Here is a 21,372-nt window from a genome sequence, read left to right on the forward strand (position 1 = left end):
AAAATTAAAAAATTCTACTAAGTTTTAATGTTTCAGTATTAATGACAATTAAGCAAATATAATAATAACAATCCTATTAATGATCCTACTACATCATTCATCTGTCAATTATTTAACAGTATGATACCAATTTTTGCTTTATCCATTGATGATTAAGCATCTACATGTCAATTATTAAATGTGATGATAATAATAACACAAAAATATTCTATAAAAACAAATGTTCATAATAAATTAACATTATTATACAATATTTAAATGAATTCATTGTAAAAATAATCAATTAACAAGATCAAAACACTGCACGCCACTTAAAACTAACAGTGTAGCAGAATGACTGCCACAAACAGCCAGTTGCACAGTTTAGCTATTCACAATACACAAACATTTGCAGAATGCTGATTAACCAATCATAGACCATGAATTCCCTGAAGCCCTGTAGTAAAGAGGCCCTTTTGTTCTGTGCCAAGAGGAGAAATTGTATTATAGAGAGTTTGTTTGTTCTTACTCCCTCCGCGGATGTTGATGACCAAACTGCCATTGATCACAGTGCATCCTCTCAGAGCCTGCGCCGCGGTGACCGAGTCCACTGTCTTCAACCCCATGCACACTTTGGGACAGAGGCCAGCACAAGGGGTGCAGTTCAACCTGCGGCACAGAACACAGAGTCACATGTACACAAAGCCACGCTGCAAGCCCCAAGCCATTCATCCACACGTGCTATGAACAGAACACGGAAACAAAGAAAAATGCAGATATGATGGAGCGTTTCTATTCTGGTTGATGCAGAATGTGTGGTATTAAGACAATAATGGATTGTTTGTGTCAAGGACGCGGATCCTGTTGCGCAAAGTGTCAGCGCTGTTTGGGGTGGGAAGCGGAGGCATGAGCGACCTTGCGGGGCAAATCAAGGATGAATGAGACATTCTCTCAGACATGCCAGAGACACAACTTAATCACTGATTGTTTTGGTTGATAACTCTGGCCTGACAGGGGAACTGTTTGTCTTCTGTGCAGGATGCTTTCCACGCCACTGTTTCCTGTCAAACTATGCTACACATACTTGTACTACAACTGAAAGACAGGGTTCCGCACGTTTTGTCAAGTCACATTTTGGCTAATGTTCTAGAACTTCGCATCAGGTACTTGCATTGTTTTTGCATTTTTTCCCCCATTTTGCCAAATTTAAGACTAGTAATAACATTTAATATCTGTATAACAATGTGGGTCTCATTTGTAGGCATAATGGGGTATATGCACACGGACTTTGAATTTCCAGTCAGCCAGTCTTGCCATTTTAAAATCGCCACGTTTAAGGTCTGATTTCTTTAAAAATCATTGATCTTAACTGCCTGATTGACAATATAAAGTGGGTATCTGACCGGACAAAAAGTATTGCATTAAATTCAAATTTTCCACGCCATTTCTTTAAAATATGGAAATGCATTTTACACCAGTATTTTCAACAGAGTTTCTGACAGTGCCAGCATTTACACAGTCTTTCATCTCGCTTTTTGCCTAAACAACTAAATTATTGCTTATCTCTATTTAATTGATTGTATTTTAATTTCATTACAACGTCGATGCTGTAAAAAGAACTTTATGAAATTGAAAAGTCACATAAACCTTTTACCGGATGTTTATCATTGGCTGAAAAACACAAGCTGTGCATTTAGCCCGTTCAGCAAATTACATTCGAACTAGCTGAAGAAAGACCTACAGCACCCTGGAATCAAATCAATTAATAAACTAATTTAAAATGCTGTTAGAGCATTTGAACTAAATGCTTGTATGAGCAAGAAAATTAATATCTATAAATTCCTAATTTATAGATAATACTAGTTAAAAATTGTTGTGCACAATACTTCAGTGAACTTAAACACATAATGTGTACAATTGTTCATTAAAATATCCAAAAACCACTAGAAGTGTTATTTATTTTGCTGACTTACGAGTCTATGCCAAATGTTTTACGAACGTTCAAATTTAGAGAAATAAGCAATTTTAACTAGTGACAGAGATTTTGTCTTGTGCTGCCATGCAAAATACCACACATCCCCTCGATTTTTGCATTTGGTTTTATTGAAACCAATATGCTTTAATATGTTGTGGGTTTTATTAGACTGCAAAGAGCAGCATTATAACAAAAGCTTAAAATGTATTTTAAACAGAGGTGGTTTTCCCCACAGGATATCCAATGGAAGAACTGCAAGTTATCGACTGTGGGATTATAAATGCAACCAAAGAAGCCAAACATTTTGAATACTTTATCTAACTCATAAAAATGATTTCTGCAGTAGTCCTGTCGGATAAAATTAAGATGACAACAACAAAATGCGGCCATTGCACCATCAAACTATCTATTAAGCCTGATTTATACTTCTACGTCAAGCGCATGTGTATGCTCCGGCACATGCGAGGTCACATAGCCTTCACCATGGCTGGCACCGATGCTGACGTGCATCTCTCAAAAAATGTAACTAAACGTCGCAACAACGTGTAGCACAAGCTCTATGATTGGGTGGCTTGGTAGCTGTGGCCAATGTGGGCGGGACCAAAGCCGTGCGAACCCGTTGGAGCGAGTGTTTAAGTGTCGAGTCCCATGAAGCAGCCCTAGATGAAAAGTTTGGTTTTGTGTTTACCTTATGAACGGTTCCCACCTCTAAATGAGCGAATTTTAGCTACTTGTACATTAAGGTAGCATTCAGAAAATACAAAACACCCGTGAAGAAACACTACACAGAGGAACATAAAAACCTACTGCCAGCTAGCGTTTCGGAAGTGTTATTGCAGAGCAACACAAACAGCATGCAGAAGTATAAATGCATGACTACGTGGAAGATAGGCGCCGTGGGTCACGTGGATCACTCGACGCAGAAGCATTAACCAGCCTTTAGTTTGTTGTGAAAATGCACCCTCTAGTGGCAAAAATTATAACCTATTTAATTATTTATTTTTTAAAGAACCAATTGAAATTCTGGTAAGTGTGAACGACAAAAAAAACAAACAAACAAAAGCAAAACGTGTATAAAGGACTTTCAAGCCAATCAATGCAAGTGTAAGAAAATAATAGCAGCTATGCCAAGAATGTGTACAAACAAACCACCTAAGGGGCAAAACAAGAGTAATTTCCTTCATGGCTCTTTGTTGTGTTTTGCTGCTTGTTACTATTTTTCTGGTACCTGCCAAAAAAGTACAGAATGTGCTGCGCTTTATCCAGCTAATCTGTAGAGAAGCTGATGCGTGGGTGAAATCCGTATCGCAGACATATCAGAGAGTCCAGTATGGTGTGTCTCCCTGCGGCAAGGATGCAACTCAGAGTCGTTTATCTGTCAGTGGCCAGACGGCGCTCCCTGTCTACACAGCTGACAGACAGGGAGAGACAGGCCCAAGAGGACATGGGTGTCGAAACTCCAGATATCTCAATGGACACCGGCTAATGTGCAGTGACTGTAGCTGAGGGCGAGAGGCCGGTCCATTGTGATGTGTCTGTCCAGTCTCTGTGAATTGTGTGTCTACTGTCTGAATTCACCCAGTGCACTAGCCAGCCCAGGGGTCATACTGTATCATGTGAAAGATAAGAGGAGTGTCGCATCTGGCAGAAGATGCTTTACAGGAATAGTCGTGATATTGTTTATGCATACATATATATTTTTTATTTAATCTCTTAGGGTTTGATAACATGACAAATTTTGGTAACACTTTATAATAACTACACACTATGTATGATTTATTAAGCATTAATTCATTATTTGTTAAGCATTAAGTATTTTTTTAGCTTCAAATGCTATTCTTGACTAATAAGCACATCATAAAATATTGCATTATTTTCAAACCAGGTTTTTTAAGATTCATTCAGAATGCGCAGGTGAATGATTAATAAACTAATAAATTGTCATTTATGAGGCTTTATGAAGCATGAATAGTCCTCACTAGATCAAGTTACAATACTGGATACTAAGTTAAGTTAGTAAAGCATTTCTTAACATACGAAGTAACTATTAACTTAATACCTGAAAATTCATATATTTAAATGTTAATTTGAACAGGTTATTAATCATTTGCTTTATGCATTCTGGATGATCTTAAAAAACAACAATTATTCTTAAATAATTGGTTTGTAAATAATGCAATAATTAATTACGAAATCAAAAAAATTTATCATTAAAGTATAAAAATACAATCATTACGTCAAGAATAAAAGGGGTTAAATAAAGGGATTTCCACCAAATATTGATTTCTTAACTATTCTAAAGTTAAAACATTTGTAATGTGTTGTCTAAAAGTCAATTTGATCATGTGTAACTATCATTTTTTGCTGTTTTTTTGCAAAAGGACATTTTCATTTAAAATTTGATCGAAATGTCATCAGTATTTTACAAAATAAAACAAAAATGATCAAAATCTATAGAAACTTTTCCATAGAACACATTTTCACAATGTCTCCATTTTTTCAATAGTTGTATTTAGATCTCCATAATAAACTCTCAACTGGCAGTAACATATTCCTGTATACTAGCACACACTTCTCATCTAAGGTCACGTTTACACAGTCAGGTCTTGATGCCCAATTTCGATTTGTTGCCTATATCAGATTTTTTGCCTGTCCATTTACACATTCATTTAATTGTGACCCATATCCGATTAATGTGTCTACACTTGCTATCCAATTTACAATGTCGCGCATGTGTAAATGCGTGTTCTAGCATCTGCGCCACACTAGCCACGATGGAAGAAATTGTCTTGCATTTAGTTCTGCGAAATATGCGAAATTCACCCAACTTTAAAATTGATTTGAAGCAAAAGAGGAGGGAAAGGGTCATAACAGATGCAGGTAACATCTGCCGTTGACCACTTTCCTCCTCCATGTTTCCTCTGTTTTTGTTGTTTACCGCATCGGCGTCTCCAAACATGCTTTTCCTTCTACGTCATCAAACCACGGAGAAGTACCACATTGTCACAAGTTTTATGAGGTACAAAACAGAATGCCTCAATAAATCTGATCTGCCCGTTTACATGATAGTCGCATTGTCACATATCCGATTTATATCTGATTTATTTCCACATATGACGGAGGCCTGAAACCGATCTCTGTATATCTGAATGTATGCGTTTTTTTGTGTTTACACGGTCTTAGAACAGAGCCGATCTGTGTAACATACAAGCAAAAAATTGGAATTGGGTAACATTTAACTGGCAGTGTAAACTGGGCTTAAAAGTGCATTGTTTTGTACTTGAAGTATGTGACATTTTAAAAAAATTGTACGATAAAATAATAAAAATATGTCAAATCGTAGATTAAGATCCAATCTTGTATGAACATCTCAATTTGATTGTATGCTGCATTTTTGTTTTTTTCCCCCAGTGTCTGACCATTGCTAGACCAAAAAGAAGTATGGAAACAGGCCAGACATTTTGAGGACCCAACATTTACGTGATGCGCATATGTACACCCATACACATATAGACATAGCATGAGAGGAAATAAAGCTAAGAGACATTGATCATGCTAAATTTCCGCCACAAACAAACAATACAAAACTGAGATCCGAAAGCTCTGTAAAACGTTCAGTTGCAGTCCACCTTTTCCCACTCAAACCTTCTTAAATTGGGCATAAACAGAACTGCCAAGCCTAACACTAGGTCAGTGCCACTTTAAAACTCACAAACATGCCCTCATTAGCATACAACGCTCCCTTTCTAATGCACACTCTCCCTCTTGCTCTCCAAAACAAGGCTCAGACAGTCGACTGAGGTCAGTACACCCATTTACAGTTTAGTTTTTTCTTGCTCTTGTTCCTTTACATTACTAAAGGCCAAACTGTAGTTTAACTGAAACCAAAGAATAAACTAGTGAGACCTGATTTCAACCAAATTAGTCCAAAATAAAGTTTGCTTCAGGAGTTTAAAGTTCTTTTCATGCCTAAGTGAACAACATAAAATAAATTAACCTCGTCAAGTGTCAATTCTGAGATTATCAAGTTTAAAGACTAAATGGGGCACAAAGTGACTGGTAAAGCTGCTTTATAAATAGATAATTCAATATTCTTGAATGTGTCTGTTTTAGTCTTTAATTACGGTGGTCAAGAAAGCTTAACGCGCTGCAATTTAAGAAAGCACATGAAATTACAAAAAAAACACCAGCAAATAAAGAAATGATCTTCATCAGTTTGACAGCATACGTGTTGAAAATTGGTCACAACACAAACAAGTGAAGAAACGTGCAGCAAATTGGTCACAACACAAACAAGTGAAGAAACGTGCAGCAAATTGGTCACAACACAAACAAGTGAAGAAACGTGCAGCAAATTGGTCATAACACAAACAAGTGAAGAAACACGCAACAAATTGACCAAAGCACAAGTTAAGAAACGCGCAGCAAATTGGTCAAAGCACAAGTGAAGAAACGTGCAGCAAATTGGTCACAACACAAACAAGTAAAGAAACATGCAGCAAATTGGTCACAACACTTGCAAATATCCACGTAACAAAACGGAAATGTTTCTAGTGGACCCAAACCATGACAAACCCTGCTGAGATATGGATGTGTTATTATGCCGTGACTGTTGTTCAGTGAAGTGATTGGTGGTCTTTGAAAGGCGTGTTGTTTTTTGTTTATTTTATTATCTTGATTAAACGACATAACACATCATATCTCAGCAGGGTCAAATTTTTTCAAAACACTTTCATTGTCTTATAACATGCATTTATTTTAACCTAATTATCCCAGCGACTCCCATATGAATCGTTCAGCGATTCATTTGTTCCCAAACCCCTCCTTAGCACGATGCTAATCTACGATGATTGGACCGATAACCCAGTCTGTTGCGATTGGTCAACAGGGTTCAGAGCAAGAGAAATGCCCACCACCACTTATCAATATTGAAGTCAGAGTGCATAGTGTATGTGTGAGCATACCCGCCAACACTCCCGTATTTCTCAAGAGTCGCCCGTATTTCAGACCTATCTAACATCACCCTCCCAATTTGTTATTTCTCCTGGAAAACCACCTAGTTATTATACATCAGGCAGACTAAGCGATCCAAAAGTGAAGAGCGGGGTGGTCGCGGTGAGTGGATAGAGCGTGGTGCGGCGATCGCGACGGGGGAGGGGTTGGATAGAGGGTGCAGGCCAGATTCACGCTGGCAGGCCAGATTGGCCGTCAGGCCACCAGGAAATTTCCCTGCGCTCCCTATGGCCAGTCCGCCCCTGCATACATCAATAGTCTTTTCTGATCCTGCCTTTAAGAAACGCCCGACTAATCCCCTGTTGTAAGCGTGTAGAAGCACTCATCAGAGGGAACATAGCACAAGGCTGGGGCTGTAATGCTTAGTTATTTTTGCAAAAATAAACCTCAACCACTGATTCTTCACAATTTCATCTTTGGTTCATCCGCACACTTCCAATAATAACCAGCTGAGAGCAGCGTCTTTGCGACATGATTTAACCGGTGTCTGCTACAGTGTTCTTTTCAGTGTTGCCAGATGTAGCTGACTGATTCACCCAAAGCCTATCGAACAGGTTTTTACCCGCACAATCAAATTCGAAACAGCCCAATCTGGCAACACAGTTTTTTTTTCTTGCTACTGTGTTTGTGGGCAGGGCCGGGGCTTTAAAAATTTCCCAGGGTTGCGCGCACAAATGTGCGGGGCTTAAGTTTCGTATCAACGTCACGCTGAAACGGTTAAAGACTTATTATCAAAATGATTCATTCTAAGCACTATGAGTCGACTCTTTTATAGATTAATCAGTAGTTTTAAACACTGTGAACTTTCAGATTTAAGCCTTAGCTGGATATTTCACTTCATTTAGAGCTGTGTTACACACTGCATGCAAGCTCATTTTCAAAAACACATAATAGGGGGGTTACATTAAAAATAAATTATGTAACCTGGAAACCTTATTACACAACAGGTCACACTTCATACACAAACGATTTAGCTTAAATGGGTCCTGATGCATCCATGAAGTACACTTAAAGACACTGGAGTAGATGTGCGCTAGTATTTGTGCGTGTTTGTTGAGAGCACACAAGCAGGTTACTTACGTAGTGGAGTTGACAGTGGTGTACCCAGAAGGGCACTCAGGGATGCAGGCGCCGTTGTGAATGACGTATTCGTGGCAGTCACCTTTGCCTTGCTTGCACTTGTTGTGGAGCTCCTGGCAAAAGTTGAAGCTGACGCAGCGCCAGCCCTTAAAGGTGTAGAAACCATGTGGGCACTTTTCGACACACATGTTGTTGTGCATGAAGTTGCGGCAGGCCACACATTTGTTGGACGAGTGGGGCTCCAAACAGCCGCCGAGACACTGGTCGTGGCAGCACTGATTGTCTTTAGTGCAGGCGCGGTGCTTGCATGAGGATGGACACACTGTGGGGAGAAACAGAGAAACAGGGGTTACATTCAGAGCAATTATTTTAAGGGAACATACAGATGTTTTTTTTATCCAAGGTGATAGATATCCATAGTGAGTACTTTACATGAAGTGCGATGTATTACTATCAACATTGCTAATAGTATCATGTTTTGTTTTTTGGAGTATGTTGTTGTATTTTGCACTGTTTGGAGCCAGCACCTAAGCTGTCACTCATCAAAGTACTAACATGTTCAATCTAACATGTTCAATTAAAACACTTTTGAGAGAGAAATTGTACTTATGAGGTAAGATTTCTCTATGAGGATCATTCAGGTGTTTTGCTTCATGACATCTAAAACAAAGTTGTATTGAGAGTTACATTGCATCTTCTTCATATTTGTTGCTGGTATTCTTATATTGATTTCATGTGAAATTATCCCAGATCATTTTTTTAACAGAGCGGAACTTTATCAATTCATAAACAAATTCATTTTAAAAGAATAATGTTTCCTCTAACAGTTCTTTCACACTTAGTTTGATTGCCTGGTCTAAACTTGAGTTTGACTGAAGGACTCCGTATTGCACATACTGTATGTAGCATTTAACCTTTTTATATGGTTTAACTGCAGCTAACTTTCTATGATTTCATGATCACTGCATTTATATCGGAATGAACTGAACTGACGTTTGCATGAACCTTAATGGTTAACCAACACCACCATTGTTAGGCGAACAGTTTTCAAATGCACTCCTGCCTTCATAAAACTCCACTTACATCATCCAAGCTGACATCCAGAAAACTGTAAGTGTGAAAAGCCCTTATTCCAGGTTAAAGGGTACATTGTTTTAACAATATTTTGTTTGTGAACATCCTGATATCAGCGTTCCCACTTAAAGGAAAACAGGAGTGTCTGAGAAAGCCGATTAAAAAAATAATAAATGAAGTGTATACTTTGGAAACAGGTGCTAAAACTTGTTAGGACTTCCACTGTAAATGCAAAAATAACAAGTTTTATATATTGTACTTCTGTTACAGAATTAACTAGCCAAAATATTTCCAGTGGAAACTGACAGATGCTGTCAATACTTTAAGCTTCACCTGTAATATAGCTTTAAGTGCTTTCTCAGTAACTCCAGTCATGTTTTAACTTGCTGCAACGCCAGGTTACGATTGTAAATATTAAAACAATGACAAAATGGCCTACTCCGATAAACAGTTTCTAAAATGGTGTAACAGCATTCCTCTGCCTTTTATGCCTCTTTCTTTCCGTCGTAGACACACGCACACAAAACTCCATAAACTCACAGTGCACAGCACAGCACAGCACACTGCTGCCAGTTGTTTGACAAGAGTCTTGTTGTAGGTCCTTCTCTCCCACTGAAGTCGCTGTTTACATATTTCTTCACCCCCACCTACACGATGGAGGTGAAAGAGGCCATGTGTGGCATAGGCAAAGGAAAGAAAGAGGAAAAACCATAAAGATAAATACAGAATGATCCGAGGGTCACAGGGGTCCTGCAGAGCAGGGAAGAGGATCTACAGCGTTGTACAGAATCCTCTGGAAACACTGTATGTGACTTTACTGGCCCCTTTCTAACAATGTGACCTGCAAGCTCGTCTCTGAGACAGCCTGTTAAAAATAAACCACGCATGGCTAGCTGGAGCATGCACTGCTGCTCTCGGACATGCATATGAATGCAATTGCCTGTGTGTTTGAACACGAACACACAATCTCCCTCTGACAATCACACAGGTTTGTTGCAGAATTGATTTTTATACAAATTGATGTGTCGAGTGCCTATAAATGCTGTTGTATTCAAATTGTTTTGTAAAAATGCCATTTTCAAGAAAAGCATAAATTTATAGAGAAAAGATCTTGTAAGGACTACTAAATACTACTTCCTTAGTATTTAAATTATTCCATTGGGTTATGTAAAGTTTTTTTAATGTCTTAATGATGACAAAACAGAGGATCTTCCTCCCAGATTGGGATTATAATGCAGCGCGGCATAAAACAAAATCCATAAAGCTACAGAGTTCTGTCTGCATTACTCTACCACATACACAGGTGAAGAAGCTGGAACAGTCCTATTACCACTAGAATATTCCACAGCTCTCAGCCAACAAGAACAAACAAACACAATAAATAAATCAATATTACTTATTTAAAGGTATAGACCACTCAGAAATCTAAATTCTGCTGTCATTTACTCACCCTTCACTAAAGAATTTAAACCTTTTCTTTTTTAGTTGAACACAAAAGATATTTTGAAGAACGTTGGAAATCTGTACCACTGACTTCCATAATAGGTAAAACAAATACTATGAAAGTCAATAGTTACAGATTTCCAACATTCTTCAAAATATCTTTTGTGTTCAAAGGAACAAAATATATGAAACTGCTTTGGTGTTGCACGATATATTGTTTCTGCATCAATATCCCAATGTGAGAGTCTGCAATAGGCACCTGCAATGTTGTTGGGATTATAGTTGGCCAGACATTACAGTTAATAACATACTGGAGTAATTTCAAATTTTAACTTTAGAGTGAAAGTTTATTATTTGCATGTGTTTTTAGGGTGACTGCAAGAATCTGAAGCAAACTTGAGCCATTTGGGCACACTGAATGTTTGTAGCTTCAAGATTAATTGAACATTATATGTAAGTACTTACTCAATTAAAATGATAGTGTAATTTCTGCTTCTGAATACTGTTTGACTAATCAGAAATCATTGTTTATTTGCATCTTTACTCTGTTGTATTTAACTTTGCTTGTCATTTTTAAAATCATATTTAATGCAGACACGCTTCCCTACAGAATCATCTGAAACAATCAAACATTTTGAATTATTTACAAGCTATTCAAGTCATCTGCTGAAATTGCATTTATATTTCTATATATATCGCAGTGAATGAAAACATTGCAATGTCAGTTTTTTCCAATATTGTGCAGCCCTAGTTTGGCGAGTGAGTAAATGGCAGAATTTTCATTTTGGTTTGAACGATTGCCTTTAAAATGAAAAGATGATGCTCTTTTGTATTTACTTTATCATCAAAAAAAAGAATTTAATAAAAGATCAAACATCTGAAGTCTTAGTGAGAAAAGTAATACTAATATAGGAAAAAAATAAATTAATTTAAAAAAATCAATAAATAAATATATATAAATATAAATAAATATATATAAATAAATATATATAAATAAATATATATAAATATATATAAATAAATATATATATATATATATATATATATAAATAAATAAATATATATATATATATATAAATAAATAAATATATATATATATATAAATAAATAAATATATATATATATATAAATAAATAAATATATATATATATATATATATATATATATATATATATATATATATATATATATATATATATATATATATATATATATATATATATATATATATATATATATATATATATATATATATAGACTAGATAAAACAATTAGCATCACATCCTGTTGATTTATGACTAAACAGACACACAAACATTATTAGAGCTGTGCAAAAGCAAAAGACACAATAATGAATCCCATTAAGATGCCCAGAGGACTAAAAACAAGTCACAGAGGAAGTGTGTGTGTATGTGTGTGTGTGTCCTAATGGAATATTGGCTTTGAATCAGTGATGCTAACGCCACAAACAAACACAATCCTGGTGTAGGTTTAGTACAAGGCCAGCAAACACAGCTCTGCTTCCATGACAACACAGACGCCACAACGCTGAAATCTCCAGGCCTGCCTTGTGTTTAACAATTAAGTATTCAGCACACTTTTAACACCACGTTAAAGCCTCTGACAAGTGTTCTGCGATTTAGACAAACACTAATCTTTCCGAAATGCTTCGAGGCTTCTCTAAAAATTTCCAAATGCTCATGACAAGCTCTGACAAACCCAGGGATCATGAAAAAAGTGAAATTATGTAGAGCTTTGCAGAAATTGAGCAGGCAAAAAAAGAAAAGCGAAAATAGAGAAAAAGTAGTCAAGACAAGCGAGAACGCTGGCAGAAATCAGAGCGGCTTAAATGGATTCATATGCAAGTTCAAAACAATTCTCAGTTTTTCCAAAGAGCTCCTCAACACCTCGTTCCAAATGCTGAAAAGGTGTAAAACAGAGCTGTCTTTAACATGCTTTTTTATAAATTAGGCAGATACTTGAATATCAGTAAGTACATGACATGTAAAATGCATGTAAAATACATGACATGTAAAATCTCACAAGCCACTTTATTAGGTACACCTGTCCAACTGCTCGCTAACACACATTTCTAATCAGCCAATCAGATGGCAGCAACTCAATGCAATTAGGCATGTAGACATGGTCAAGAGGATCTGCTGCAGTTCAAACTGAGCATCAGTATGAGGAAAAAAAGTGATTTAAGTGACTTTGAACATGGCATGGTTGTTGGTGCCAGACAGGCTGGTCTGAGTATTTCAGAAACTCCTGATCTACTAGGATTTTCGTGCACAACCATCTCTAGGGTTTAGAGTGGCAGTTCTGTGGGCACAAATGCCTTACTGATGCCAAAGGTCAGAGGAGAATGACCAGACTAGTTCGAGCTGATAGAAAGGCAACAGTAACTTAAATAACCACTCGTTACAACCGAGGTATGCAGAAGAGCATCTCTGAACACACAACACGTCCAACGTTGAGGCCGATGGGCTAAAGCAACAGAAGACCACACCGGGTGCCACTCCTGTCAGCTAAGAACAGGAAACCGAGGCTACAATTCGCACAGGCTCACCAAGATTGGACAATAGAACATTAAAAAAAAAATGTTGCCTGGTCTGATGAGTCTTGATTTCTGCGGCGACATTTGAATGGTAGGGTCAGAATTATTCGACAACAACATGAAAGCATGGATCCATCCTGCCTTATATCAACGGTTCAGGCTGGTGGTGGTGTAATGGTGGGGATGATATTTTCTTGGCACACTTTGGGCCCATTAGTACCAATTGAGCATTGTGTCAACGCTACAGCCTACTTGAGTATTGTTGCCAACCATGGCCATCCCTTTATGACCACAGTGTCCCATCTTCTGATAGCTACTTCCAGCAGGATAACGCGCCATGTCATAAAGCACGAATCATTTTAGACATGTTCAGGAAACCAGACAATGAGTTCACTGTACTCAAATGGCCTCCACAGTCACCAGATCTCAATCCAATAGAGCACCTTTGGGATGTGGTGGAACGGGAGATTCGCATCACTGATTTGCAGCAGACAAATCTGCAGCATCTGTGATGCTATCATGTCAGTATGGACCAAAATCTCTGAGTAATATTTCCAGTACTTGTTGAATCTTTGCCATGAAGGATTAAGGCAGTTCTGAAGGCAAAAGTAGGTCCAGCCCGGTTCTAGTAAGGTGTACATAATAAAGTGGCCGGTGAGTATATAGTATAATTTGCTGGTTTTAAACATACAGAATAATAGTGGAATACAGTTATGCAAACAACATAACATTACCCAAAAAATAAAACATTTTCCTCAAATAACGAAAGAATAAAAAAAAAGGGGGGGGGGGGGGTCCATTTACAAAGAAGATGAGGTCTCGACAAGAAATCACAGGGTTCCACGTTTTATAAAATAAGTTGGCAGAGTCTAGGACTGCACAAAATATATTGTTTTAGCATCAACATCGCAATGGGCACATACACAGTAGTCACATCACAAGATACGCAACGTTAAGCCTGAATTAGAGCTGATCAGGAGCTACAGAACACTCATTTATAGAGTCACTGCTAAGTTAAACCTGTGTTAAGGCCTGTGACTAAGCTGTTCAAGATAGTTTAAAATATGTGTACAAAAATGTACGATGTTTACAGATATCAAAGATTTAATTATTTACACAGAATTTATATAATTTATGAAAAAAAAATTCTCTTAAATTTTTGTCTCGTTTCTAGTCCAGAATTATAGGTTATTTTACTTACACCATTGGTAGATAATCTAGCTGAATTTTTTGCTTAACTCTAAATTTTGCCTTATTTCTTCTGAAGGTGAAAAAAAAAAAAAAACAAACAAGAAAAAAACTAATATATATATATATATATATATATATATATATATATATATATATATATATATATATATATATATATATATATATATATAATATCAGAGAATTATTTGATATTTAGACTAGAAACAATAAAAAAAGCAAAATAAGAAAAGCGTAATTTACATTGTGATTATGCAGTTTCTGTACTTGAATACTGTTAACTCCCCAGAAAACTGTCAAATAGAGCTATTAAATCCTTGAGAAACAATTTTCACAATATTTATTGCAGAAAAATAAAATATCCCAATATCGTGCAGCTATAGCAGAGTCCGTTGACATGCATTTATACTGCACATTATGGTACAGATCAAGTCTGCGCATAGCTGTTGTTGTTCACTTCAAAATGTCAGGTGACACCAGGTCAGCCAACTCGAGGAAAACAACATTACCCTCTGTCCCTTATACACGACAATCCAGGGAGGGCCACTTCACTGCCTGCCGCGAAAAGATCGTGCGTGTGTGTGTGTGCACACATGTGACAACAATGGAGGCGCTAAGTTGGAAAAAACAGTCAAGCCACAAAGATCGTGTCAATTGAAAGCACATTAAATTAAGAAGAATTCCATGCTGTGCTAAAAACAACCTTGTTGACTCCAAAATGTCTTTCTGTGAAAATTTATTATCTATTCTTTGAAAGCCCTCCGCCTCCTATTTTCTCTCTCTCTTCTTCCGCTGGCTCTCCAGCTGAATGTGGATATGAGCAAACACACGCGACGCGCACTGCGACTCCTGATCCAGAGAGTCCAGGCCATTTAACAGGCCTGACCGCAGACCCACCCTCAACCTTAACCAATGTGTTCGCTGGCTGTAGAAGGTAGCCATTCAATGGTCTGTAGCAACAGTGAGGCAGGGCCACTGTGTGTTTTAACCCTTCATTGCCCGTGTGCCTGCAACCTTGGGCAGAAAAGCAAGGGGAGGGAAAAAAAAATACTGCTACAAATGTTAGACGAACTTGTTTCTCTGCTCTGGAAGATGTCGGCTTCTGTTCGCCAACAGATGGATTATAGAGTAGAGTATCCTGGAAGTGCTGCTGTCATTGATTCATTTTGCTTGTTAAGTAGCGTCTATTTGATGCCAAAAATAATATTCAGGAGAATTGTGCCATTAAGTCATCCAAATATCATTTTACAAGGCAAATTGTCAACTGGCAAGGACACATTAATGTGGCTAAAAAGGTTTTGTGATGATACAGAATATTTCAGCTGCTCTTTTCTGAACTTTCCATTTGTGAAATATAAAAATGTAATAAAATATATTAAAACAGCTTGTTTTTTTTAAATACTGAAATATAATACAGGTAGTAAAGTTTTAAATCATAAGAATGTCATGCTTTTGTCAACCAATAAATGATGACTCTGGCACTTTATAATAGCAATATGTTATTTACCACAATAACTTGTCAGGCATATGTGGAAAAAGAATGATTTGATGATGAGAGAGAAGGTCAAATGGGGTTTAGAAAGCTATCTTTGAAGATTGTAATGCAGCTGTCCTTCGACTATAAAGAGATTGCCAAGTTTTATCAAAAAGACTACATGATAAATAAAGATATCCTCTCTAAAAAGAAAAAGTCGGCTCTGAATCACCTTCATGAGTTGTTTTTGAATCTTTTGCCAGCTACTGATCTACACTAAGCCGAAGGAAAATTAAGGGTTGAATGAATTGTTTACATTAGCACAATCAAAGAATCATATTTCCATAATTCCCAATTTGCTGCAAAATATGAATACTCTGAAAAATGGCTGCACAATATAACATTTTAGCATCGATATTATGACTTGAGTGTAGTTTTTACCTTTACATATACAAAACCATAAAGCATTCACTGTTTATTTCACTTTTATTTTTCCTTTGTTGCATTTATCTATGATTGTAGTTTGTTTATTACATGTTATGCATGATTCACTCCCCTACAGAATCATCCCAATCAATCAAAATTAATACATTCAGCAACACTTCAGGGACGAATTCTCACTATTAACTAGTTGCTTATTAGCATGCATGTTATTGAGATATTGGCTGCGTGTTAGTACTTATAAAGCACATGTGCTGTATGATCTTGTTCTACATCCCTAATCCTACCCAATACATGAACTACCTTAATAACTATTAATTAGGAGCAAATTAGGAGTTTATTGAAGCAAATGTTAAAATGGCTTGCCAAGAGCGAGAACTGAACCTTAAAATAAAGTGTGATCAGGCATGTGCCGGTATAAGATTCTGACAGTATGATAACCTTGAATAAATATATCACGGTTTTATGGTATTGTGATTACTGCTTTAAAATATATTCTTTTTAAATGTCTGGGTAAAAAACTAAAACCTTTTTCCCCTTTGAATACGATATACTTTATTTTGAGAAACATTTAAAACATTTTGTTACAGTAAGCATGTCAGGCTAAATAATTAAAATAAATCATTGACTTCTGTTGTCTTGATTAGTTTTAAAAACGCAGATTTCTTTACAATTTAAAACGCCATCATTGGATATCTTTTTTGCTGGAGAGACTGTTGTTCTAAAAAAATGTATAAAAATAAAAAATGTAAAAAAAAATTAATAAATCTAGCATATACCGTAGGAATGGTATAGCAGTAAATTTGGGTGGTTTTAAAACCTTGACTTTTCCAAACCGCGATATACCTTAAAAACGGTTATTGTCCAAGTTGCCTAAGTGTGATCAACAATTCTTTCCAAGTATAACAAAGTATTTTTCAATATTTATCACAGAAAAACAAAATAAGGCAATGTCAGAATCTAAAAACACTCTAAAAATTTGTTTCACTTATAACATATAATGCAAAAAAGGCCAATTAAAACAGACTTGTCCAGCTGACAAATCAGTTGAAGAGAAGGATTAACAGACCCCAAATTATGAGACCATTTTTGGCTCATATGTTCACCAATTGTTAAATTTTGGAACTGAAAATATTGTAATATACAAGAATGTGGTTTAATTAAAAAAAAAATTTAAAAGCCTCTTAAAAGCATTTAATGTCCTTTGAATAGGGCTGTGTAATTAATCGAAATTGAATCACAATCAAGATTTGAAACGTTGCGATTAGCTAAATCGCAAGAGGCAGCGATATGAAATATATATGTATTATTTAATTTCTCCTGCCCAAAACAAATGTGTGACTGCCATCTGTGTGTGATAGTGTTACTAGCCAATTGAGTGAGCACACTTTGCTTCTGCTCAATCAGAATTGCACAACCGAACTTCACAGAACGTCCACAATAAAAACAACAAACAGACAGCTTACTATAGTTGGATGGTGGCATTTGCTGCTTCAGAAGCATTAATAGACAAATTAATATCAAAGAAAAACACAGCTTCCATAATATTGAAATATTTTAGTTTCAAAGTCACAGACAACGAACAAAAACAGGTAATTTGTAAGAATTGTTGCAACAGCACAAGGAAATACAACAAAAAGCGCCTAAAAAGCACCACAGGCGGCTATATGAGGAGTGTCTTGATAAAAAGTCAATGAAAGTATTAGCAGTGACACTCAATCTAGTAACAAGCAACAGCAAAGTATAATTTCAGAGTTGTTTCAGCCATGTTAGTTTGTGGAGTTTTCAGTAATTTTATAAATAGATTTTTTTTGTTTTTGTAATAAGCTACACTATCTCTCTTATTTGAGTTGTATACAGAAAGGTAAGCTCATTTCATGTTTACTGTTTGCTCTATAGAAAAATGAGCGTTTCATTTTTTAATGAATTAAAAACTAATTTAAATAAATGTTTAAAAAAGTTAATATCTTTTTAGTTCCTTTTTTTTACTAACATTCACTGCATTTTAGCAGTAAGAAACTACGATACAGATAATTGAGCTGAGGTTTGACTGCAAAATTAAAATCACAAATCAAATAGAAATCGCTATATCTGTCCAAAAATAAATAAATAATACATAAATAAAAATCACAATTAGATATTTTCCCCAAACCGCTCAGCCCTACCTTTCAATGTATTTTTAAAAAAAAATCACTTTTGTAAATGGAATATTATATTATACTATAATATCATGTTTAATGTACTGTTGTACTGCTGATTATAAATAAATATGCTTGCACAGCCAACCTTTTGTCCATCCATCCATTCATTCAACATTGTGAATTTCTTTTTACTAATAATAATTGACTATTTGGTCAAAATGAAAGTTCCTCTGATCAAAAAAAAAACCTTGCGTTCTGACAAATGCATAAACAAAACACAAAATAACATTACAAAATAAAACTAGAGCCATGGCAAGCAACATAACACTCCAGCTCCTTCTCTCCGAGTGCAGATGGGAGTGTGTACAGAGGGAGCCATTCATTGCTCATTAGCTTTCATTCATTCAAGTTCTGGGCATCTATCTGCTAGATCTGGGTCACGTTTCAACATCGGGGTGGGTGGCCGCATGTGACTCATTTATCAGAAACAGTGAATTGCGTCGGTAGGTTCAATTCAGTTTATAACATCAGAAATAGCACTTGTGTGCAAACACCTGAAACGAGATCAACTTCCATTAGGAATGAGCGCTACATGTGAGCGAGAGAAAGAGACAGAGAAAGGGAGAAGCACCAAAGGGACATGAGGTGTGTGAAAGGAAGCCATCGGCACCAAAACACAGAATCTGACCCCAGAACAGGCAACCGCCCCTCGCTGGACATAGATCACATACAGTTCAGTCTATAAACAAACAGCTGTACCGCAGGAAGGAAAGGCAGCACTAGAGAGCTATTGTTTTTATGACAGCCAAAGTTTGACACGTCAGCAAGTGACAAACTCTCAAAATCTTCTCTCCGCCACTGCAAAAACACAGCAGTTTATGCTAAGGCTCATCATAGTATCCATTTAGCACCTGAGACGTTTGCCTGGAGTAATAACTGCTTCATGCCGTTATGCAGAAACAAAAGATTTGGTTAGGAAATGCATGATAAAAAGCACTCAAATTTTCCAAGCTGAGCTCCTGAAGATAATAAAAAATAACAGACATCTTAACAAGTGCTAGAGGAAAAACAAACATGCTATCTCCGGACATTATTTGTCTTTAAACTGGGTCAAAGGCCATGAGATAGACTCCAGATTCTCCTGCCGGATAATTCTCTTTAAGACCAAAACAACCACATGCAAACTTTACTGTATTTTGTAGGAGCATTCGGTGAAAATGTCTTTTCTAATTAAAATCATGCGCATAATACAGAAAGGGCCATTTATGAAATTAAGCTCTGCTTTGTGCACTTGTCACACAGTTTTCAAGCTTCATATTGCGAGGAATTCACTACAGTAAATGGGGGGCCCCTTAAACGGACCAAATGGGTGAAAGGATTTCTTGGAAAGAGTAAAGGATCATTTGGCAAAGTAGGGTAGAGCCAGCGACAATATCTGGGCGAACTGATCTGGATGTGTTTGGCAAAATAAAGACAAAAAATGATTGTCTGTCTATCCAAAACAGCCAAAACATAATGTGAAGTTGCAAGGACATCGATGTGCAGATGCTAACATACTGTAGGTGGTTGATTATTGGTCCAAAAAATATCATTTATTCTAGATACTTGTAAACTGTTTTTTATTTTCTAGTTTTTGAATAGACTCAAATTATGATTCAACTCGACCTGCAAGATAAAAATCATACACCAAAATCTAACATAATATGGTCAAAATAATGATAATATATTATCATAATTTTGTAATTTTTTTATAATACAATATAATATAATATAATATAATATAAAATAATATATTATAATATAATGCACCAAAACTGAAAATTCTAGATGAACTTGGCTGAAAACTGAAACTGTTTTATAATAATTACTTATTATTTTATTAAATAATTTTGTAAGACTTTTAATAACTTTTGATTATACTGACTTCAAAAATGTCAAGTCAAAAGGTAAACATTTCATTGACAGAGAACAAGTACATTTTATCAGCATTGTCATGACAGCACAGTAATGCTATCATAAGAAGCAGGAACAAGTATACTAGATTGAATTGTCCTGTCAGCGCGTTATTTGAGTGGACTTTGCTTTGTGAACTTTGACTGGGACCCAAATGCTCTGCTGCACATGCTCTCTACTCAATGCAGAAACAAACAGGCCTTTTGCATAGCGCACTGAAATCATTAGGTTTCATAGCGCATCGCTTTCCGTGTCTGGTGTTAAATCTGCTTCGAACAGATACTACGATATAGGCTCCTCACTTTAAAGTGAGTGAATCCAGTGCACCGAACACTGCTGGGCAGTGCGATGAGGCTGTTTTAGGGTCTATTATTTTCTATTAAGTTTCTGTATGCAGACAGCAAGAGGGTAACATGAAGGGGCGTAGCTTGTAGAAAGATAGAGAGGCGTAACTTGTGGTTATTGATATTCCATTGAACCATGCGAGATGTCACCACAAGATGTTGTTGGCAAGATGGCGGAAATACTTACAGAGAACATTTTCACAAAAGGTTTTCATGAATTGTCTCCAAATTTATCCACAACCAAATCATTTGATATATTGTTATATTCATTCATTTAGTATCTCCATTATGCAACTCCACTCGCTGACTTGTTCATCCATTTTGTCATGACATGATGCCCCCAGTGGTTGCAAATAACAGTACAATGGCGAGCGTGTCAAGTGTGAAAGCTTCCGCATCTCGCAGCTGTATGTTAACAACTGTAATGGTTGGGTTTAGGGTTGGGGAAGATGTAGACGTTAATAGCTGTGATGGTTGGGTTTAGGTTTGGGGTAGGTGTAGGTAGGTAGCCGAAAACTGAAAATGCCATTGCTGACCGACCAGCGCAAAATTTGGTGTATTTCTACTTATCATCAATGTTAACACAGTTATTCCTCATATTTTTGTCTGTCAAAATGTGTAAAGTTGTGTGTAATTTTTAATTCACTGTGCAAAATCTCTGTCAAAAATGTAATAGGATATTAATATAA

General features: G+C 36.4%; 1 protein-coding gene across 1 annotated transcript in view; it reads right to left on the bottom strand.

The window, feature by feature from the left end:
- Positions 1–21,372, bottom strand: part of insra (insulin receptor a) — a 95,634-nt gene that overhangs the window by 27,599 nt on the left and 46,663 nt on the right. Inside the window, exons 3-4 of the mRNA XM_056478596.1 lie at positions 8,048–8,369; positions 509–648 (exon numbers count right to left, since the gene is read on the bottom strand). Coding sequence (XP_056334571.1) covers positions 509–648; positions 8,048–8,369 — 462 coding nt within the window. The remainder of the gene's footprint in view (positions 1–508; positions 649–8,047; positions 8,370–21,372) is intronic.

The sequence above is a fragment of the Danio aesculapii genome, chromosome 2 (genome assembly GCF_903798145.1).
Source record: "Danio aesculapii chromosome 2, fDanAes4.1, whole genome shotgun sequence".
NCBI lineage: Eukaryota > Metazoa > Chordata > Actinopteri > Cypriniformes > Danionidae > Danio > Danio aesculapii.